Below are 22,918 nucleotides of genomic sequence, written 5' to 3' on the forward strand. Positions count from 1 at the left end.
AGGAATATCTTGTATGTAATGTACTATCTACAATAAGTTACTCATTTCTTATTCCTTCTTCCTTTTGTCAAAGTTTAGAGCTGAATATTCCAAAACACGCAATTTGCTGTTATTTCACACTTGTCATATAACCCCCCCCCCCCCCCCCCTGTCAAAATTGTAAAATTATGACCATTTAGGTATCATCTTTAACAATTCCAGGTTCTTAAATATTTTCTCTGCAGTAACATATGTGTTAATATATAATGAAATGTGAAATCTAAGATCAACAACTAAAATCCAGCAGCAGAAACATAGTAAAATATTATTTAATAACAAACATTAAAAGTTACAACAAATGCTGCGATATAACAACACAATAAATAGAGAAAATAGAGTAAAATTACATTTAAAATGATATTATAACTTTCTAATTACAACTTGAAATCTGTGCTTAATTTTAAAATTACAATATCCAGCAATTACCCACAGTTTGTTGACATTAAATACAATCTTGAGAAATATTCTGCTCAAAATTAATTAAAAAAGGACATTTTTATACATGATCACAGCTTCAAGTGGATGTTGAAATGCTGCCATGAACTGAAATGGCAGGTAATTTTTGCCCAACAATAAGATCTCTGCTCTAATTTTCCTTTTTGATCTTACTGGGAAACATCTTGTGATGTCATCGACGGAGCAATTTGACTTCCCTGCGAACAAAAGCAAATTGTCATTCAACCACTCTTTTCTTGACTGTGTGAAAATTACATATTGATCTGAAGCACTACATGTCAGCAATCCGTATGGAATTTAGTAGTAACAACTGGTTTAACACATTGTGACAATTATCCTTCTAAATCCTCAAACAAGTTGTTCTCTCTAGCATATTAACTTGCTAAATGTTAGTTCAGATAAAGACATAACAGGTCTTCTGCCTTGTCTACATGTGAGGCATTCATGCTTGGACTCCATTGTCTGGCAATAATTAGCATGGCTCTTTAGTCTAGTTAACTGCTTCATCTTCATGTATTGTGTGTCCACCACATCAAAGCTTCTCTGATGTCATCTTTTATAATTAGATAAATTATCTTACTAATTAAATAATTTATCACTGGTAGATTTTGTTCTTTTATTAGAATTTTGATATTAAGTTTAAATTTAGTCAACTTGAAACAAGTCACAGGGAGTCCATGATCTCTCAACACTCAGAAATAATGGGAGGAGGGGGAAAAGGGGGGGGCGGCAGATAACTTTTTTTATTAATATTCATTTTCTTTGTAACTTGTCTTTGTATGCCATATACTTGTCAATAAACAGTGCTTTGAAACCCATTGAATCATTTGAGCTCCCACTATATTGTGGATTTTATTAAATTAGTTCAAACCTTTGTTACCACAAATAAGGATGTGAAGAGGACACCACGACACTACAAAAATTTGCAAATTCTTTTTTATTTACACAATTATTCAGTTATTACAACAATACAAAGCCCAGACAGGAGTATAACAATAGCACAGGTTGGATCAAAATTCTCCACAATAACGAAGTGCTGTGTAGTTAGCACGTAATCCCATTTTGCACGGCAAAAATTTTAGACACAGATCAAAAAATAGGAAGTGTATCTTTTAAATAATATTCTCAAATTTAAAATATTTTGTGTTTTTGGTGTCTGCAACATAGTATTATTGACTGATGTATTTTTAATATTTACCAAAATATTTGAAAATTATATATAAAAAATTAAAGTTGCTTTCCCACCTGCGTCTCCTGTATATGCAGGCTAATCAAGAGGATTTTTATCCAGTTTTGACTAAAACTTGCTTTTAGCTCTTAAGGTTAGCAGTTTAGACCCAATGTTTACTTTGATTTTTTTTTCTTGGTTTGGTCCATAATATCTCCCCGCAAAATATGGAGAGCAAAGTCCTTGCAGTAGAAGACATCTGTTTCATGGATTGAAGATGACCAAGTATTCAAAGCTCTAAGATATGCATTTTAGAATCCTTACACACTATACATTTTTTCCTTGTTTTAAAGTAAAGGACCTGTCCCTTAAGCTTATTGGTGTCTTCGAGGACACCCTATATAATTTATAAATATTTCATACAAATTGCATGATTATGATGAATTAAAGTTAAGTTCTAGAAAGGGTGTCAATAGCCAACAAGTGAACAGTTGCCCTAACTCGAGAATGCAGTAAGTTGGACCCATCTAGGGTGGTGGCCTAGTGGTACAGCATGTGGTTGGAAACCCTAAAGTTGTGGGACCCAATTCAAGCTGTCACTTTTTTCACTCTGCCTTTTAATGTAGCATTAATGTCAGACTGCCAATTTATGCTCCCTAAGATCCACACTTTGCACTCTTAATTCACTGCAAATTCCTTTAATGGGCAGTTAGCTCCTCAATAGTGAATTATCATAATAAATATGACCAACAATGAAAAGATATCATTCACCACCACCACGCATCAGACTTACAGTTTGAAATATTTTTAACCAATAACTTCTCTTCAGAGAATAACTGCATAGCGAAAAAACAAGTGAGTTGAAAATTTGTGGCATTTTATTATTTATGCTACAAATAAAACACACGACTCTGGTCAGTGCATCCACAGCTATGGTAATACATTCTGCAGCAAGAACTCTGCAAATGGCTGTATTTTGAACAGATTTAATAAGGCAATACTGGTTTTGTGGATTGTAGCTATGTAGTCAGGTACAGATCTACACAGCAATAAATGAACAATGATAGTGATTGAACATATATACAACGAAGTAATACCAAAGCCATAATCACCTAATTATGAGAATAGATAAACACACAACTGCATTTACAAAAATTAAAATGTAGTTAAGAACACAATCGAGAAAGCAGGTTCACCCTTCACAGTTAAAACCATAATGACCGTAGGGCAGATAGTTGATGTATAAAACTTTGGGCAAGGGAACTGCTATATAACCAGAACGTGTCTATAACCAAACAACAAAGGTAGGATGCTTGATCAAAATCAACATATCGGCAAAACAAAAGGCTTACGGCAAGTCACCACAACACGTGTGTGTGTGTGTGTATGGGGGGAGGGGCTCGAATAGGACAGATAAACCAAATCCATGTGCCCATATTGTAAGTGCACAATGAAATTTGGGACTTTGTTACTTCAATTTTGAAAAAGTAACAGTAAAAAAGCAAGCAGATACCATGTGTGTAATGATTAGACATTAAATAACTATCCATCTTCATTTTCTGTTGTTTAGATATGCACCTGACAATGGGACTACAATTCATGAAAGCAGTAGTGTTTTAATAAAATTAGTTCAACTTACAGTTGTTTGTGGAGTTCTTGATACAAAATTTATAAGTAAAATTTTTCCAAACAACTAATTCAGCAACTTTGCTTTGTTTAAACACAGCACGTCGTTCCAGTAGTGAAGCAGATGACTCAGCTTTCTGCCTTCCTTGAATGAAGCCCATATGTGGATATGCCTGAGTGGCTTGTGCCAGTAAGTCTCGACGAAGCACATTAAGCTTCACAAGAGGACTGCTGTAATACGAACATAAACATGTGTATCGTGTTTTTCTTAGTTTTTCTTTTATTTGTGCCACCTCAGCTAACCTCTGATACATGTTGAATCTCTCTAAAACAAACATAAACACACACACACGTGCTGCTAACTCTAATATTTACATTGGTTGTAAACGTATTACAGCACAAGGTGCTGTATTGCTATGAGATGTCACTCCAAATGCCAATTTAATATGGGACACACAGTATTCACGCCTCCAGCCAAATTTCCTGCTGTGTGCCGCTTACATCAAGTCAACTTACATGAAAGTCATAATGTTCAGTTAATTAACATTGTTCTCTGAAATTTATTCATAACTACACAGAGGCCCATACACAAAATACGCTATGCCACGCAAGTTGTCTGGCCTTAGATACGTAACGGTGCATGTGCAAAGCTAGGCTGGGTCACTAGTATTCTATGAAGTATTCATTATGGTGTCACTCTGACTGCTTTTATATAAATTATTTTCATATGAAGAAGTGTTTTATGGATCAGTAACTACTGTGGGTTAGTAAAGAACCTTCAAGTTACTGTGTTCATGTTATACAACAAAAGCAGATTGCATATGCGAACAATACACTGCAACCTTACTTTTAGAAAACTAACCACTAATGAAAAGATATAGCGTTATTTCATGCAGAATAGTGCAAAATTATACTCGATATACACAAATCCAATGCCCACCACAGTATATGCCACCTAGTTCTGCAGATGAAGAGACGAAGAATGTACGATGAGATAAAACAAATTATTCAGATAGTTAAGGCAGAGGAGAACTTCATTGTGGTGGGTAACTGGAATTCTGTAGTAGGAAGAGAAAGAGAAGGAAAATTGGAGTATATTGTTGAGGGAGGCACAAGGAATGAAAGATGAAGGCACTGGTAGAATTTTGCACAGAACATAATTTAATCTTCACTAGCACTTTGTTTAAGAATCATGAGAGAAGGTTACACACATTGAACAGATATTTTTGTTATGCCTGTTGACAACTCAACATCTCTGCTACATGGTGAGTAGAGAAGAGAAATCTGTTAACATTCAATATACACTATGTGATCAGAAGTATCCGAACACCTGGCTGAAAATGACTTAAAAATTCGTGGTGCCCTCCACAGGCAATGCTGGAATTCAATATGGTGTTTGCCCACCCTTAGCCTTGATGACAGCTTCCATTCTCGCAGGCATACTTTCAATCAGGTGCTGGAAGGATTCTTGTGGAATGGCAGCCCATTCTTCACAGAGTGCTCCAGAAGTTGGCTTTCCAAAACATCCCAAAGGTGTTCTATAGGATTCAGGTCAGGATTATGTGCAGGCAGTCCATTACACGGATGATGACATTGTGTAACCACACCTCCATAGGCTGTGCATTATGAAAAGGTGCTCGATCGTGTTGAAAGATGCAACTGTCATCCCTGAATTGCTCTTAACCAGTGGGAAACAAGAAGATGCTTAAAACATGAATGTAGGCCTGTGCTCTAATAGCGCCAGACAAAACAAGGGGTGCAAGCCCCTCCATGAAGAACATAACCACACCATAACACCACTACCTCCAAATTTTCCCATTGGCATTATACATGCTGGCAGATGACGTTCAACAGGCATTCGCCATACCCACACCCAACCATTGGATTGCCACGTTGCGTACTGTGATTCGTCACTCCATACAACGTTTTTCCACAGTTCAGTTGTCCAACGTCTACGCTCCTTACACAAAGCAAGACTTTTGGCATTTACCGGTGTGATGTGTGGTTTATGAGAAGCTGTTCGACCATGAAATCCAAGTTTTCTCACCTCCAGTCTGTCATAGTACTTGCAGTAGATCCTGATGCTGTCTGGAATTCCTGTGTGATGGTCAGGATAAATGTCAGCCTATTACACATTATGACCCTCTTCAACTGTCTGCGATCTATCAGTCAACAGATAAGGTTGGCCTGTCGGCCTTTTGTGTTTCACATGTTGCTTCATGTTTCCACTTCACTATCACATCAGAAATAGTGGACGTAGGGGTGTTTAAAGGGTGTTGAAATCTCGCATACAGACGTATGACAAGTGACACCCCCATTCTGCTCTTTCAGAATGTCTAATGACTACTGAGGTTGCTGATATGTAGTACCTGGCACAATGCACCTAGTAAGAAAAATGTATGGTTTGGAAGGGGGGAGTCTGAATACTTTTGATCACATAGTGTAATTTAGGTGTTAGGAAGTCTTTAGTGAAGATCTCTGTCTGGAATGTAGCCTTGTAGGGAAATGAAACATGGTTGATAAAAGTTCAGCCAAGAAGAGAATAAGAGCTATTGAAATGTGGTGCTAAGAATACTGAAGATTACATGGGTAGATTGATGAACTATTGAGGAGGTATTGAGGCAGTACTGAATATAATTAGGGTAAAGAAAGTTGTGGCACTGCTTGACTAAAGCAAGGAATTGGCTGATAGGACATATTCTGAGATATCAAAACTGTAAATTTAGTATTGGAAAGAAGTGGAGGGTAAAAACTGCAGAGGGAGACAAAGACAGGCACAGGAAGCAGGTTCAAAGAGAAGAGGGTTGCAGTAGTTATTTTTGAGACTAATGAGGATCATGCAGGATAAAGTAGTGTGTACCACCCAAAGAGTGAGGAAATGCTTATCCTATGTGAGATGTCGTACACTATGGGAGGTGATAGCCACACCAAATGAAGTTTTAATCCTGCTTACTTTTTAATTTAAAGTGCTCATGAGTTTAAGTAGATGAAGCATTCAGTAATGAGTATTTATGTAAGAATCATTCTCATCTGTATTTGCCTTCCATGGTACCCCGCATGCACACACACACACACACACACACACACACACACACACACACACACACACACACACACACACACCCTTTTCTTATGAGACACTTGGGACTCCATAGTATAAATGTTTTATTAGTTATGGTTACCAAAGAGTACGCAGCAGACTAAGAAATGAAAAAATCAATGAGCTTTACTGAGTTAGCTGCCAACAACATCTGCTGGGAATTGGTAACAAAGGAAAAACTATCCAAGTCTAACATATAATAAGGTGTAAAAAGGAAGCTATACGAGAGAAAATCCTTACCTTTTGTAGCCTATTTAACTGATCCAGTGAGTGTGGCAACAATGGTCTAACACTGTTTATTTCCATTGCTGTCAAATGCCCCAGAACTGCATGTGTGCCATCACTTTTAAAAAGGGCATCTACAGATGAGCGTAGCTTAGACATACGTAAATCCCAAATGTCCTGGAAAAAAGTAGATATTATGTAAGAGTACAAAGCAAGTCATTCAAAGAAATGTTAATGAATGTGCTACAATACAGTGTCGAAACCATACTGAAGACAATAGGATTCAAGAGAAATTTCTTTATGACAGTAATACAAAAGGAAAGAACAGTTAAAATTAAAGCAACATTTGGGGGGGGGGGGGGGGGCGGGCGAGACACCTGACCACTGCGAGCAGGGCTCACACTCTGAGGATTCTGTGCACACAAACTACGTACACCGAGCAGCGAAAACATTATAACCACCGACCCACTATTGATATAAACCCGTCCAGCACCACCTGGCGAGGAATGACTGTTAGGCACATGAATGGTGCATGTAGTATCAGTGAGCGTGCTGTCTGTGTATAGAACGGAAAACGTGCGATTTATCTGAGTTTGACTTAGGACAGATTGTGATGGCCTGAAAGCTCAGCATGAACGTTTCAGAAAATGCACAACTTGTTGGGTGTTCCAGGAGTTCTGTGACGAGAATCTTTAACATGTGATGACACCAAGGTGAAATGACGTCCAGATGTGAAGGGATTGGGCAGCCATCCCTCGTTACAGATGTCTGACGTTGTAGGCTGGGCAGACTTTTAAAACAGGACAGGCAACAAACTGATCAGACTTTAATGCTGGGCAGAGAATATGTGTGTCTGAACACACTGTCCACCAAAAACTCCTAACAATGGGTCTTCACAGACAATGACCCATGCATGTGCCAATGTAAACACTATGACATCAGGAACTATGACTGAAATGGACACACACGACCACCAGCACTGGACAGTAGCAGTGTTGCATGATCTGATGACCCTGATACCTTCTTCATCATGCCAATGGGAAGGTACAACTATGACGTTTTTCCAGTGCAGCAGCTCCTTGACACCTGTACTATGGGATGGATACTAGCTGGTGGCAGCTCCATTATGCTCTGGGGACCACTCACCTGGGCATCCAGTGGAGCTCATGCAAGGCACCATGATGGCCAAGCAGTATCATATACTGTTTGCAGACCATGTACACCCCTTCATGGTGACCATGTTTCCCAATGGCAGTGGCATTTCTAAACAAGATAATACACCATATTACAAGGCCAGAAGTGTGATACAGTGGTTCGAGAAATACAGTGGCAATTTCTAGTTGATGTGCTGGCTCACCAACTCACCAGATCTGAAAGTGGTCAAACACATCTCAGATGGAACTGAATGTGGCATCAGAGCTCATCAACCCTCTTCCCAGAATTTACGAGAATTAGGTGGTGTACGTGCAGATGTAGTGCCAAATCCATTCAGCTATCTAACAACATTTCCTTGCTTTCCTGTCATGATGTTCGCAGCTATTATCCGTGCAAAAGGTGGACATACCGGCTACTGGGTACGTGTCAATGTTCAGGCTGATCAGTGTATATGGATAGTTCATCTAGACGTTCTGATGAGCGAGTTCGTATCAAAATGTGTGAAATAAATGGCTGCATCTTTGGACAGCAGTGATTTAAAAGTTTACATTTTTAGCCCTCTAAGGGACCGTAGACCTAGAAGTACCTGACAAATTTCAAGCTGATACTTCTACCTTTTCCAGAGAAAAAGGGTTCTTAACAAATGCACAGACAACAAAAAATTTATCCTATAAAGCTTCAGTTTTACTGATTGAGATATGAATCAACAAAAAGACTGCTCTTTTCATGTAATAAAGGGCATGAAAAAGGAGACGTAACCTGCCTCAAAGTTTAAACTATTCTCAAGCAGTTTATCACCAAAAATTTAGATTTAATTAAAAAATTAATAGAATTGAAACTCCATGTGGCATAGCTAACAGAATGTTTCAGTTATGATCCAGGCACATGCCCACATTTCATAAGGTTTGTATTTCCTAAGCCACTCCTAACATGTCTAGTTAGACTGCTTTATTTCTGTGCCATTTCTTCCTGACACTGACCCAGTCTCAAAGTTTCTTTATTAATCTATGTACCACCAAACAACAGAAGGCATACAACAAGAGAGTTTTGCCTGAAGGCAAACATCATACTAAGAGAAATTTATAATGTCAGATATACTTGCATGCAGTTCTAGTACTGTGTTGTAATGATGACAAATACAGTGAGGTTTGTCAGTCACCCCAATTCCTGTCAGATCACCGAAATGAAACGTTGTTGGGCTTGGCTAGAACTTGGATGGGTCACCGTCCGGGTCTGCCGAGTGCTGACAAGCAGTGAGTGCTGAGCTCTTGTGAAGCCAATTGAGGAGCTACCCGATAGATATAGCAGCACCAGTCGCAAAAACTGAATTGCCAGGAGAGCAGTTTGATGACCACATAGCCCTCCGTACCCACAGCTGGTGATTCCTAAGGGCTGAGAGCAGATAACACGACAGCCAATCGGTAACGTTGGGCCTTCAAAGCCCGTTCAGATTGTGTTTCCTTTTTTTTTTGTCTGTCACAGGACCATCTACATCCCTACTCTACAAATCACACTTTAGTGCCTGGCAGAGGGTTTATCGAATCACCTTCACACATTCTCTATTATTCCACACCCGAACAGTGTGTGGGAAAAATGAACATCAATATCTTTCCGTGTGACCTAAGATTTCCCATATGATCAACAAAATATTATTGCATTCAGAGGAGACAGTCAATGATTGAAATTTCGTAAGAAGATCCTGCCACAACAAAAAACATCTGTTTTAATAATTTCCACCCCAAATTCTGTATCATGTCCATGACACTCTCTCCTGTTTCTTGACAAAATGTGCTGCCCTTTTTGAACATTTTCAATGAACACTATTAATCCTATCTGGTAAGGAACCCACACCACACAGCAATACTATAAAAGAGGATGAAAAAGCATAATGTAGGCTCTCTCTTTAGTACATCTGTTAGACGTTCTAAATGTTCTGTCAGTGAAACACAGTCTTTGGTTTGCCTTCCCCATGGCATTTATCTATTCTTTCTACTTTAAGCTGTTCGTAATTGTAAATTCCTAGGTATTTAGTTGAATTTACGACCTTCAGACTTGACTCACACTTTTCATTATTTAGGGTCAACTGCCAATTCTTCCACCACACATATTTTGTCTACATCATTTTGCAATTGATTTTGATCTTCTGACTTTACTGGATGATAAATGACATCTTCATCTGCAAACAATCTAAGACTGCTACTCATATTGCCTCCTAAAACATAAGCAAGAGCAGAAGGCCTGTAACACTACCTTGCAGAAAGCCAGAAATCATTTGTTTTACTTTATAACTTTCATCAATTACTACAGACTGTGACACCACTGACAGGAAATCACGAATCCAGTGACAATTTAAATGATATTCCATCAGCAAACAATTTAATCACAAGCCACCTGTGAGGTACAGTCACAAAAGCCTTCTGGAAGTATGGAATTAATTTGAAATCCCTTGTCAATAACAGTAAACACTAGTGTGAGTAAAGAGCTAGTTGTGTTTCACAAAAATGATGTTTTCTAAATCAGTGTTGACTGTGTCAATAGAACGGTCTCTTTGAGGTAATTCATTTGTTAGAACACTATGTATGTTTCGAAATCCTGCTCCATATTGAAATCAATAATATGGGCCTGCAATTTAACAGATTACTCCTCTTGCCTTCCTCTAATATTGGTGTGACCTGTGCAACTTTCCAATCTTTGGGTATGGATCTTTGATCACGTGAGCAGTTGTATGATTGTTAAGTACGGATATATTGCATCAGCATACTCTGTAAGGAACCTAACTGGTATACAGTCTGGACCAGAAGACTTGCTTTTATTGATTTAAGTTGCTTTACTACTCCAAGGATAACTACTTTTAAGTTACTCATGTTGACAGCTGTTCTTCATTCAAATTCTGAAATATTTACTTTGTCGTCTTTGATGAAGTAATTTTGGAAGGCTGAGTTAGGTAACACTGCTTTAGCAGCACTGTCATATATACTGTTTCCGCTGTTATCGTCCAGAGAAGGCACTGGTTGTGTCTTGCAGGTAGAATTTTACATATGACCAGAATCTCTCTGTATTTTCTTCAGGTTTCAAGGCAAAATTCACTGGAAACTACTTTAAGCATCAAGCACCAAAGTACATGCTAAATTTCGAGCTTTTGTAAAAGATCACCAATATTGAGGATTTTGCGTTCGTTTAAATTTGTCATTTAGTTTTTGTTGTTTCTGCAACAGGGTTCTGACTCTTTGTGTGCTCTATGGGGAGCTCAGCTGGACCTTTTGTCAATTTATTTGGTATAAATTTCTCAAATGCTGTCAATACTATTTCTCTGAACTCGAGGCGACATCTGGTCTATACTTATATTGTTAATTTGGAAGGAGTGGCGATTGTCTCTCAGGAAGGTGTCAAGCAAAGTGTTATCTGCTGTTTTTTGTGGATTTAGAAGTTACAGTATTCAGTCTCGCTATAATAACTCTGTATCCATTTTGATGCTCGTTATTAGTTCGAGATTATTTGTTACTAAGACATCTAGTGTGTTCTCACAACCGTTTAGTATTATAGGAGGTTCATGAACCACAGAATGCATTTAGTACAATTTCGGGTGATGTTTTACGAGTACCTGTGGATTTAAACATGTATTTTCACCAATATTTAGAGGGTAAATTGAAGTCACCACTGGCTACAGGTGTGTGTGAGAAGTGTGTGTGTGTTTGAAATTAGGCTTAAGTTTTCTTCGGACCTTTCAGCAATTGTATCATCTGAGTTGCGAGGTCAGTAAAAGGATCCAATTATTATTTTATTTGAATAGCCAAGATTGACCTCTACCCATACTAATTCACAGGTACTATCTACTAAAATTTTGATTCAAGATAACAGCAACAAAAACACTCCCACGAACTATATTCAGCCTACCTTTTCTGAACAGCATTTGACCCTTCACAAAAATTTTGGCTGAACTTTTCTCCAGCTTTAGCCAGCTTTCCATGTCCACTACAAGGATTTGAAGAACAATGATTTCAATCAGCTCTTGGAGCTCTGGTACCTTCCCAACACAGCTACAACCATTTACAGCTATTACCTGATGATTCCTATATCTGCATTCTTCCAGTGTTTTAACTGCACTCTTTGAGACTGAGCCCTTTTTGTTTTTCCCTGAAACACACTAAACTAAAAAACCACCCAGTCCACACCACACACACACACACACACACACACACACACACACACACACACCTCCACTCGCATCTGAACCAGATATCTGCAATTGATCTTGCTGACCATGCTGCAAATGGTGACCTCTGCTTTCATCTCACAAGCACAACAAGCACCTTTTACCATTTATGATAGCCATTTGAAACCAGAGCAGAATCACTTTCTATCCAAAGCGACACACATTGTTGGTACCAATGTGGAGCACCAACTGCAACTGGCCGCACCCTGTCCTCTTCACAGCACTTGGAAGGACCCCTTCCACGTCGAATGACCGCGGGTATGCACACAGTACACATTGGCTTTCTTTCCTTCCTTGGCAGCCACATCCCTAAGAAGCCCCATAATGGACCTAACATTGGAGTTCACAACTAACAATAATCCCGACCTCTGTGACTGACCAGATCCTGCAAGCTGAGAGGTTTCCTCTGATACAGGACATGTGACTGCATCTGGCTGAGGGACATTGTCAGCTGCAGATAGTACCTGGAACCTATCTGTGGAGCTAATAGAGGAGGCCTTATATTCGGCCCCCTGGGAAGTATCTCACACCCTGCCACGTCGAGGCGACCTCTCACTCTACTATAGGTGAGGGGGTCAACCTCAATGTGATCACAGCAATCAGAGTCCCTACTAAAGATGGTGGAAAACTACACTACACAGACAAATATTGGCATGCTGCACAACTCTACTGTAGACTAATGATAACACAAGAACTGTGTCTATTACATATTAAATTAACACACAAAAACTCAACTACCGCAGAACACAAATGAAACTGTAATTCACTCCTGGTTAGGCACTTGTAAAATGTCACAAAATCTGTTACTTCCTTGCTGCTGATGTTGCCCACCGTTGGCAGCTGTCTCTAAATAAGAAGAGAGAGCGCATGATTTAAGATCAGATACCAGAACGACCTCCGAGTTCAACTACTTTATTCATCAGTCATGACTGCTATTTGCGACTGCATCATTATCTTGAAGAGGAAGGGAATTCACTGGCATTGGAGACTAGGGTCAGTAGTGGTGGTGGTGGACACCATGCTGACCACATAGGAGTAGTTTGAATAATTGTCCACAACAGTGAGCCACATAGAGCTGGGAAGGGGCCAGCAAAGTCGAGACTAATGTGATTCCAAGAGCACAGAAAGTAGGCCAGGTGATAAAAGGAGCAGCTTGACAGTAAGCACATGTGGGACAGTGGCACACCATAGCCTCCACGTCCCTGTTCAGTGTAGGCCAGTAGACATGTCGCCTCTGCATCCAGCAGGAGCACATTGGAGATGACGGACAACTGATGAAATGGTGAGCCCATGCCCGGAGCTCAGGATCAGTGGACCTCGAAAAGTAAGTGGGCCACTCTTGGAGGACATAGTGCAGACATGCCGAAAGATAGGGTCACAGCACATTTTTGCTGCAATGTGTGTAGTTTTAATGGGAAACCCATACCAAGGTGCATTGTTCCATGTCGATGTGAAAACAAGAGATATCCAGCTGTATCCTACACATAGCTCATGAGGTGCTTGGTCGTGGTTTCCACAAGTTGCATTACCATTACACCCAACTGTAGAGTGGTCAAACCCATGGCAAGTGAGACATCACAGTGGACTTAGTATACACAGAGTAACATTTAAGTATAAGGAATCAACCTTAATCTAGTTGAGTGCAAATTGGTGAATTTAATGTCAAATTGAATGGAAGTGTTGTTTCAGATATGTCATCGTTATGTTGATTTGTACATTCCCTTTGCAGTTCCTGGCATGACACCACACCATGGCTAGAATTTGGAGTTTCATTCTATGCAGCTATTATGAGATATCTGGAAACTTTGTAGTCTTAGAAGTTTTATCACTTGTCCAAAAGTGTCATTTTTAATCAACAACATATCATTTTAGTCCCTTGACTGGACTATCACCACTTGTGGCACCACCTAGATCTTTTTGTGTGAACAATGAGGATACCTTGCCAAAGGTGCCCACTTTCATTTGAAAAATCAAAAACATTTTGACATAACTGTTCAGTTAATATAACCATTCCCTATTTTTTCTAGAAATGTTCTCAGAAAGACTGTCCTCAGAAATTCTCTCGTCAGGTCGACCTACCTCATCAGGAGTGCTTTAATAAGGAAACTACATATAAGCCTTATGTGCAGCTAGGGAACAACTGGGCCAGATTTATACAACAGAGGTACAGCAGGTGCCTCCGAGGTTCCCAGCTAAGCAACTTTTTCTCTCAATAGCAATTCATCCACTTTCTGCAAGTCAAAGCAAGACTGGAAATCTTTAGTTATACAATTTCGCATATGCAGGAATGTATAAAGTGGTTCAGGGCCCAATTATCTGCAGTAAAAACATCATGCAGTGAAATTTAGTTTTGAAGCTGACCTGGCACACATGGGCAATGACGGCTGACAATTTTGTGGAAGAAAGGGGAACTTCATAGCTTTTGAGTAATGCTCCAAGTAATATTTTAATAGATATAGGCCTACTAATGCTGTAAGTTTTCAAGTTGGACCAAGACAAATGTTTGGTACTTCTTGTCAACTTTGATCAATGGGTAATGTTAAAAGGCTGCTGTAACACCACCTTTTGGTGTGTATTTTCACAGTTTGATTTCGAGTTGGAAAAGCCAACAAATGTGAAAGCAAAACACCTGGTTGTGGTGAGACTGATCTGTAACTTATCCCCCCCCCCTTTCTATTCTTTTAAAAAAAGAGGGCACTTCTATGACATTATAGTCACCGTGTTGTTTACATTGTCGCAGTTTCCTATATTACTTACCAAAGTCAATGACCAACATCCTGCAATTTCAAATAATTTCTGTGTGACCTATTATCTCCCAGTTATTATTATTTCAGTAATCTGTGTTGCCAAAGAATATGAAGCAATATAAACACACTAAATCAACTTGAATGATATCTCACCTTTTTGTTGCAGGTTTCATAACCAAACTTTTGTTGGTGGTTCCCATCAGTCTTTATTAGTAGGTCATGACAAATCTCCCTATGTATGAAGAGAGTGAAGCTTTAGGGCTGCAGCAATAGAAGTGTCTGCCACTCTGAATACCCTATATCCAGATGATGTTCCACAATCTTCCCACTCTACCCATAAATAGATGATTTTGGTTTGTGGGGTGCTCTACAATTTGGATATCAGCACTCATACAAATCTCCAACCTTGCCAGTTTTGGGAATGATGGTGAAATTATGAGGACAACACAAACACTCAGTCCCTGGACAAAGCAAATATATGACCCGGCCGAGAATGTAGCCCAGAACCCTATGATCCAGAGACAGCAATGCTAGCTACTAGACCACGAGCTGCAGACTCTATAAATAGAGAACATCACTAACCCAGTAGGCAGTTTTTACCTGTGGTGGTGGTGATAGAATTTATTGAAAGCTTGGGTTCCACATTTGATTTGATATTGATGTGTTACAAGGAAGTGGTCATTTGCAAACATTTGAAAATGAGACAAATATTTATAAGCCTTGCAATTAACACACAACTGTAATGGGGATTTTACATTAAGTATTATGATTTGGAAAACAAAATAAAACCTATTTTTGCACATGGCTAAGTCATATTTTGACTAATTTGGCTTCAGCAAAACAAACCTTTTGAAGCAACTGGACAACTATTCCCAAGTCAGGGCTTTTATTCCTGCAATTGTTCACACCGTAAAGCCTACATCTTGAACCCACCCACTCAAGCCCTATCATGGGCAAATTGTAAGACATTAAACACGCATGATAGACATACCTACTAATGTCGTGTATCAGATGTTTAAATAAGGATGAGCACTGCTGCATGAATGACTGGACACAGAAGAGCTGTCCACATTTGGGATGCTCAATATCCAGCACTTTACAGTCAAGAGCCTAGTGAATTATCCGAATCTGCACATCCAAAATTGCGGCCCAGGAAAAAAAATTCTACTGCTCTGAAAGCTAGGAGTGCTGTGTTCTATTTTAAGTGTTTCCTTGAAGTTGACAGAACTGGGAATTTTACTTACTGCATGTAAGAGTGTCATTCTCAATCTTTGTGAAAAGATACATGGCTCACCCCATAAAAGAGAACAAAAAACAATTTTCTGCGAAAGATTATGAAAATGAGAAGCAGACAGAGAAAGTTATGCATAAGTAGTTCACTCAGTTAAATGTTTAACCTCAACAGAAGACATTGATATTAAGGAATACCAATGTATTCTGGCACTGGAAAAATCCGCTGACTGAAAACTTCTGTCTCGTTACCTATGGGTTATTTAGGTTCATACACTATATGGTTAGGATCTCTAATTGCAGCTAAAACTTCCCAGTCAGAAAAGCTACACTTAATAGACATGGTCTAGATGATGGATGAATAGGCCTACAATTGCTTCATAATTTTTATCTCACAAGTACTCATATTTTGCAGTTTTAGACAAAAATAGCCCGCTTGTACCAGAAATACACTAAATGACACTAGGCACAAAATCCGTTCAGGTCTAGTGGATAAAATGGATTCAACACAGGAAAACTAATCAAGAGGCTGTGTTCACCAGACGTGCCTTCTGATGTATTTCTCATTGTGTTGGCTATTTTCACTCCTTGTAGTGTGGTTTAGCAGTGCACTTAAATATTTTTCCATGTACACTTTTCTTCCTTGCCTAGGTGTCAGAGAGGCATCACATACATGAAGAAGTCCCATACTCCGTGACAGTGTGTAGGGGAACAATGCGGGAGACTCACACAGCCGCACTACGCAAGGTCCTAGTGGAGGTGGTTTGCCATTGCCTTCCTCAGACCATAATGGGGATGAATGATTACGATGAAGACACCACCACTACCCAGTCCTCCCAAGGCAGGGAAAATACCTGACCCTGCGCGGAATTGAACCCGGGACCTGTACTGGGGAAGCGAGAACGCTACCGTGAGCAGCGGACTCTTACTTTGGTGCAATACTATTAAACAAGCTCTCTCCAAACACAAATGAAAAACTGGGAATCCCTACCTATCGACAAGCAGATTAAGAACATCTCAAGAGCAATTTCTGCAAAATACACAGATCCAAGGACTGTGTGTTACTGACACTTGCAGATTTAGTTTTCAAGGATTTTCTTGTCTTTTGATAAAGATGGCCACCAATTTTTCTGAAGCCCTGAAAAATCATCCTTGATGGAATAGATGGCACACTGAGTGAATCTTACACACACACACACACACACACACACACACACACACACACACATACAAAACCACATACAAAACCACACACACACACACACACACACACACACACACACACACACACACACACACACACTTTTTGAACTCAGGTGCCATTGTTGAAATCAGTGCACATGCCATTTGCTAAAATGAAGAATAAAATGTCAATGAGGTTGACATCAAGTCACCTAATAAGCAGTACCTTACTATATTAAAAAGCTGTACAGATCTGCTATGCTCTCTTTGTGAGGCACCATCCCGATATTTTTCAGAGCTCTCTCTGGGAAACCACACACAATTGAAAAACCTATAACACACAAACCCTATGAAGTGTATATCAACAACCCAGGCTCAGGCTCTGTCGCTAATAGGAGGGAACTGATGACGCTTATCGGCTCGATTTCAGATGTCTTTCTTGTCAACAAAACAACACGTTTTAGTGGTAGCTAACTTAATATCTAGATTACTAACTCACAAAAATGAACATCGTAAAATTAAAAAACTGGTAATATTTTTGAGGTAACTAACAGAGTGAGGACTGTGCACAAAATTTCTAAAAATGTCAATTGTTATCACGCTATCCATTTTATGTCTGCTACATTTGACTGAATAAACAGAGAACGAACCTTTATAACTGTACGGATTTCTTCCGCTTGTGGTATGTCATCGCTCGCTGCACCTAGCAACAGGTGGCTCTCCACCATATAATGCTCACTCGGCATTCTAGTAAACAACCTGAAATTCGAAATAAGTTACATGAATGTCATGATACTTGATTTAGTCGTGCGGATACAAAATATCTGACGTATAAAAACTTGTCCAACCTTGACTGGCTTTCCTGATCTTTTACTTCTTGAAGATTTTCCAAGTTCATCCAGTCTGGAGCAATGATACGACACTTCTGTCTTTGCTTGAGATTTAAAGCCATCCATATAGGCACGTTAACGGGCAGTCCAGCACGGAAAGGTCCTATCTGTCCCGATATCAGGTGTATTCTATCAAAGTTAAAGTTTGGAACAATGCTCACCATTCGTTTCTCTGCTAGGAACTCTACTTCAGCTGGATCCATAATTTCTTAAGTGTTATTTAGATATGTCATTAAAGTTCCCTCCAAACAATTCATAACAAAGATGTTCACAAGGAAGTACATACTTCTCCTGCTGCCTGTATGTTTCCTTGTTTATCTTTGGAAATGGATGGCTAGCAGAAAATAAAGTATCGATTTGTATATTTGATTTCGTTCCATTCAACAAATTATGTTCACAAGGAGGTAGATACTTCTCCTGCTGCCTGTATGTTTCCTTGTTTATCTTTGGAAATGGATGGCTAGCATAAAATCAAGTATCGATTTGTATGTTTGATCTCGTTCCATTCAACAAATTATGACTCGCACTAATCTATTCCATGATTGTGATAATTACCTCTAGGTTGCTTTATATATGACGTTAGGAGAAAACAGTTTCTTTCGGGAAACAAATCACTACTCCTCCTCCCATACAGCTCCACTTTTGTTTTCATCTAATACTTTGAAAAAAGAATATCCGTAACTTTACACAGATCACTCACGGGGGTTAAAGCTATATGGGGGACGAGGCAACAAGCCACGTAGTTCCATTCCAGACCACTAGAGGCACTACGGGTCAAACGAAGCTGGAATTGACCAATGAGAGCTGTCTAAATTCCAATGGCGGTTGTTTTGAAATATTCTATCGTCTTGCTCTGCACTGAAGTCTGTGGTGCTCCGCTACAGTCGTCTTTGTATTTGTTTCATATTTACATACTACTCATCTTCATTATAAACAGATTTTTTACTTTAAATTCATAAAGCTCACTGTGGAATTGAAGAAATTTCCTGCTGAAAAATGTCCACAATTAATTGTAAAGTAAGACATTTAATTTTTCATTAAATAATCTCGTTGCTTATAAATGAAATGTATTCTCTTCTGTCGTGAATTAAGCACTGTGGTTTCCGTTTGTTTATTTAAATAATGAAGACGTTTATGTTTTTTTCAGAATATTCAACACAATGGATTGACGTTGAAATAGTTCTGCAAGTTCCCCGGCTGTTCATCTGGCTATTGTGTGGGTGCAACGGAGAAAATTTGCAAAAAGCATTTCTACAGGTTTCCAAAACAACCTTAAGAGTTGCTTCTAAAGTGGAAGAATTTTTGTAAACTGTTACCAGATATGAACTGTGCTTCTTGTTTTTTTTGTGAAGATCATTTTTTTCGAAGAAGATTTTATGAATAAAAGTAGGCATGGGCTAAACAGAGGCGTGTTTCCAAAACATGTGACCGGTGTTCCTTGTGAAATTGCCAAAATCGGTAGTGAATCAGGTGACACTGTTGTTAATAGTGAATTGGGCCTACCAAACACTAGTGGTGCTATGGCAACTGTTCATTTTACAGCTGCTAATACCAGAAGTGAAACTGGTGTTAATGAACTACAAAGCCTTAGTTGTGCTGTGGCAAGTAGTTCTCATGTAGGTGTTTGTACCAGAAGTGGATCATGTGAAACTGGTGTTAATAGTGAATTAGACTTACCAAGCACTAGTGGTAGCATGGAAAATCTTTATTATACAGGTGCCTATACCAGAGGTGAAACTGGCGTTAGAGAATTACCTAGCACTAGTTGTGCTGAGCAGAGTAATTCATTGAGTGATGCACTTCTTAAATTTTTTATCTCCCCTCAAAATGAATCTGCAGATAGTGAGTACACATTCTTATCTGAAACATTTTGTAATGAGAAAAGTGGGGTTTTAGGTACAGGGGTTTCAAAAGCAGACTTAACTCCAACAAAATCAAAAATGTACAAGATTCATAGAAATACTCTAAGAAGGCTATCAAAACTGAAAGCAAAGATACATCATGAAAAATCAGAACTGAAAGCACTTAAAGATTTATATGACAGCAATAATTTCTCTGCCATACAATCTAATTTAAACTCTGATGCCAAAGATTCCATAAACAGGCAATTACGAAATGCAACTAGCAATGTTTTCATATTTTAGTTCGTCTCCATAGTACTTGAGGCGCTGCTGTCGGTCTGTGTTTCTCACTTTTAACACGGGAGTTGCATTTCTCTTTTTTCTTGTTCTGTGAGATCACTATCAGCTGTGTATACAGACCACTTCATACTTACCGTGCTTCTCGTCTCGTCAAAGCATTAAAACATCCCGCAGTGCATTTCAAATGGCGGCATTCACACAAGCTGGCAACAGAGTGTCATTTCAAGTTACATCATGTCATCATCAAGGTTTCTCAGAAAGAAAGTTTTGATGGTGTCATTGTCTGCTAGTTTCAGAAGTTAACATACTTTCGCCACATTCACTTTTAATCTTTATTTTATTATTCTGCATTGTTTTCCTGGCAAGGTGCAAATGTTCTATGATCAGAACAGAAGCTTATGAAGCAATTTTCTTGAAATAAGCAGTTCTAATAAAGGAGAAAAATACAGTTGTATCAAGAAAAACAGCAGCACACAAGATAGCAGCAGCAGTTAGCAGAATCTGGAGGCTTCTGCAGTTCGTGCTCCATGGATCCAACTCCACACATCAACTGTGGAGTAAGGTCTGAAGATGATCCGCCTCTGGATTGTAACCAGTCATCAATAAACGTGGTTTTTGCGATCTAGACTATTATTTCTAAGTGAAGGGTACGGAAACGTAATTTCTTAATTTCAAAACGCAACAAAACCCGTTTTTGAGCCAGAATTTTTAATTTTTTTAAATAATGTAAGTGTATATCTAAAGTTTTGTTTTGCATGGTTCTGAAAGTCATATCAGACAAGTGACACATCCCATTGCCAATACATTGAATAAGCCGATTTGTGGCGTCTCTCATGACCAAAGCAGTGGGTATGTCAGCAATTTATACCTGGATGTTAATGTTCAGGTCTTGTAGGGTCCTTGGATGATTGTCAGAACTGTGGGGTTTTAAAAATCGTCACAAAAAATAGCAAGGGATTGAATGGGGGAGTGGGCTGGCCACTTCAAATATCCCCTTACTGAGATGAGGTGGTCCGGAAAGAGTTCCCTCAAAAGCGTCATCAATGCCCTTGAAGTAGAGCCATTGTTCCATCCTGTTGGAACTGAACCAAATGACACGTAAGTTCATCAAGACGGGGGGAAACAGAGGTTCACGTAACAGCCTGAATTCGATGTTACTGTGATTACATTTTCTTGAAAAAATCAGGGACGAATAAACCCAGCTGAGGAAATTTCATATCATACTGTGACTTAAGATGACAGCAGAGGTTTCAGATGCAATTCTCAGGGATTGGTGTTGATCCAATATCACATGTTCTGTTTGTTGACGCTTCCACTAACTGAAAATCGGCTTAATCATAAAAAAATGTGTCCCCAGAAGCATTTCCGAGATGTGCCATGTATGTGTTCCTCTGAGAACTGGAATCGCATTCAGAGTGTTTCTGTACAGTTGCCAACTTGTACAGATGATAACGAAGGTCATTGTGAAGAATTTGCCTCACTGAACGATCAGAAAGTCCAAGGTCAGATGCATGTCTGACAGCAGAATGTCACAGGTACTGCAAGACTGAAGCTCTCACTACCTCAATGTTCTCAAGTGATCTCATGGACCAAGGGAATCCAATCCTCCGTCTTCTCATACCCAAGGTCTGTCTGAACATAGTGATTCACGTAACAACTGATTTCCAGTATAGGACTCAGCTCAATGGGGCCATTTTGAAGCGATTTCGGAAGGCACTCTGGGTTGCAATCACAGAGCATCCATTCAAAAAGTAGGGTACATGGCAAATATGTGCTCCTCACTGCTCCAACGAACGATTCTGACTGATTTGAAAGAGAACAATAATTTATAATTATGCCTGTTGAACGAACCCACTGCACTATGACTGGTGTGGCTTGAATGGTACACATGTCAAACAAAGAAGTTATGTCGCCACACCCAGACATTGGGGGGCGCCACTTACCTACTATGATTTCCAAAACTGTGTGAAACTAAACTTTAGATGCGGACCTACATTATCAAAAACATAAAAAAATTTGATTCATAAAGTGGGATTTTTTTACATTTTGAAATCAGGCGATTATGTTGCCACACCTTGTACAATTGTAAAAGTCGATCACTGTTTTCCCAAAACGATTTCGAACATATGTGAGATAAAAATAGCCTTTTATGATGTTATAGTTACATAAGGGGAAAAACATAATATAAAGTATTTCTCCTTATATATATATTGTTTGATATGTTTCTATATATGTGTTTTAGCTACCAAATAAATGTCAATGTTTCGAAATGTTCCAGTTCACACTACTTAACCACACAAAATAGATCAAGAACATATTTTATGAAGTTTGCTTCAGCCATCAATAAACCTTATCGTTTGCAGTTCCTCAATTCCTATATCATGCTCTGACTTTTTGTATCATGGGTGGTGTTTCATAACTCCACTTTCATTCCTTACTGGGCTTCAGCAATCTGACATGGCGTCCACTGTGAATACACACTGATGTGACTTGTTTTTTCCATTGTTGTCTAGTGTGAATTGGCCTTTTACTGGAAAAGTTAGGATGTATAAAATACAAACAGCAAAAAATTTACAATACTGGGACACAGAAAATCCTGTATTGTGTATAAACAAGAATGCAAATAAATGAAACAATTTTTATTAAAAAATCTTTTTCAACAGTGAAAAAGTCAGCTTCAGTGAAGAAGAATACAATTCTTTTTATGTTACTTAGTATGTTGAAAAAATATAATAAAAAACAATGG

At 38.9% G+C, this 22,918-nt stretch overlaps 1 protein-coding gene across 1 annotated transcript; it reads right to left on the reverse strand.

Annotated features, from left to right (window-relative positions):
• Positions 1–290: 290 nt before the first annotated feature.
• On the reverse strand, positions 291–18,481 carry LOC126339580 (probable DNA replication complex GINS protein PSF2). The gene is made up of 4 exons (XM_050001643.1): positions 17,990–18,481; positions 17,792–17,900; positions 6,630–6,791; positions 291–692 (listed from the first exon to the last, which is right to left on the reverse strand). Exons 1-4 carry the CDS (start codon positions 18,232–18,234, stop codon positions 645–647), a joined length of 564 nt encoding a protein of 187 aa, XP_049857600.1. The 5' UTR covers positions 18,235–18,481; the 3' UTR covers positions 291–644.
• Positions 18,482–22,918: the final 4,437 nt, after the last annotated feature.

The sequence above is a fragment of the Schistocerca gregaria genome, chromosome 1 (assembly GCF_023897955.1).
Source record: "Schistocerca gregaria isolate iqSchGreg1 chromosome 1, iqSchGreg1.2, whole genome shotgun sequence".
Lineage (NCBI taxonomy): Eukaryota > Metazoa > Arthropoda > Insecta > Orthoptera > Acrididae > Schistocerca > Schistocerca gregaria.

Bases quoted from the DNA above. Each gene is read 5' to 3' on its own strand.
- LOC126339580 (XM_050001643.1), bottom strand. From the start codon at position 18,234: ATGGATCCAGCTGAAGTAGAGTTCCTAGCAGAGAAACGAATGGTGAGC. The intron at 17,901-17,989 runs GTTGGACAAGTT...TTCGAATTTCAG, and splicing joins GATCAGGAAAGCCAGTCAAG to GTTGTTTACTAGAATGCCGA. The intron at 693-6,629 runs GTAAGGATTTTC...TTTTGTTCGCAG, and splicing joins AGTTAAATAGGCTACAAAAG to GGAAGTCAAATTGCTCCGTC.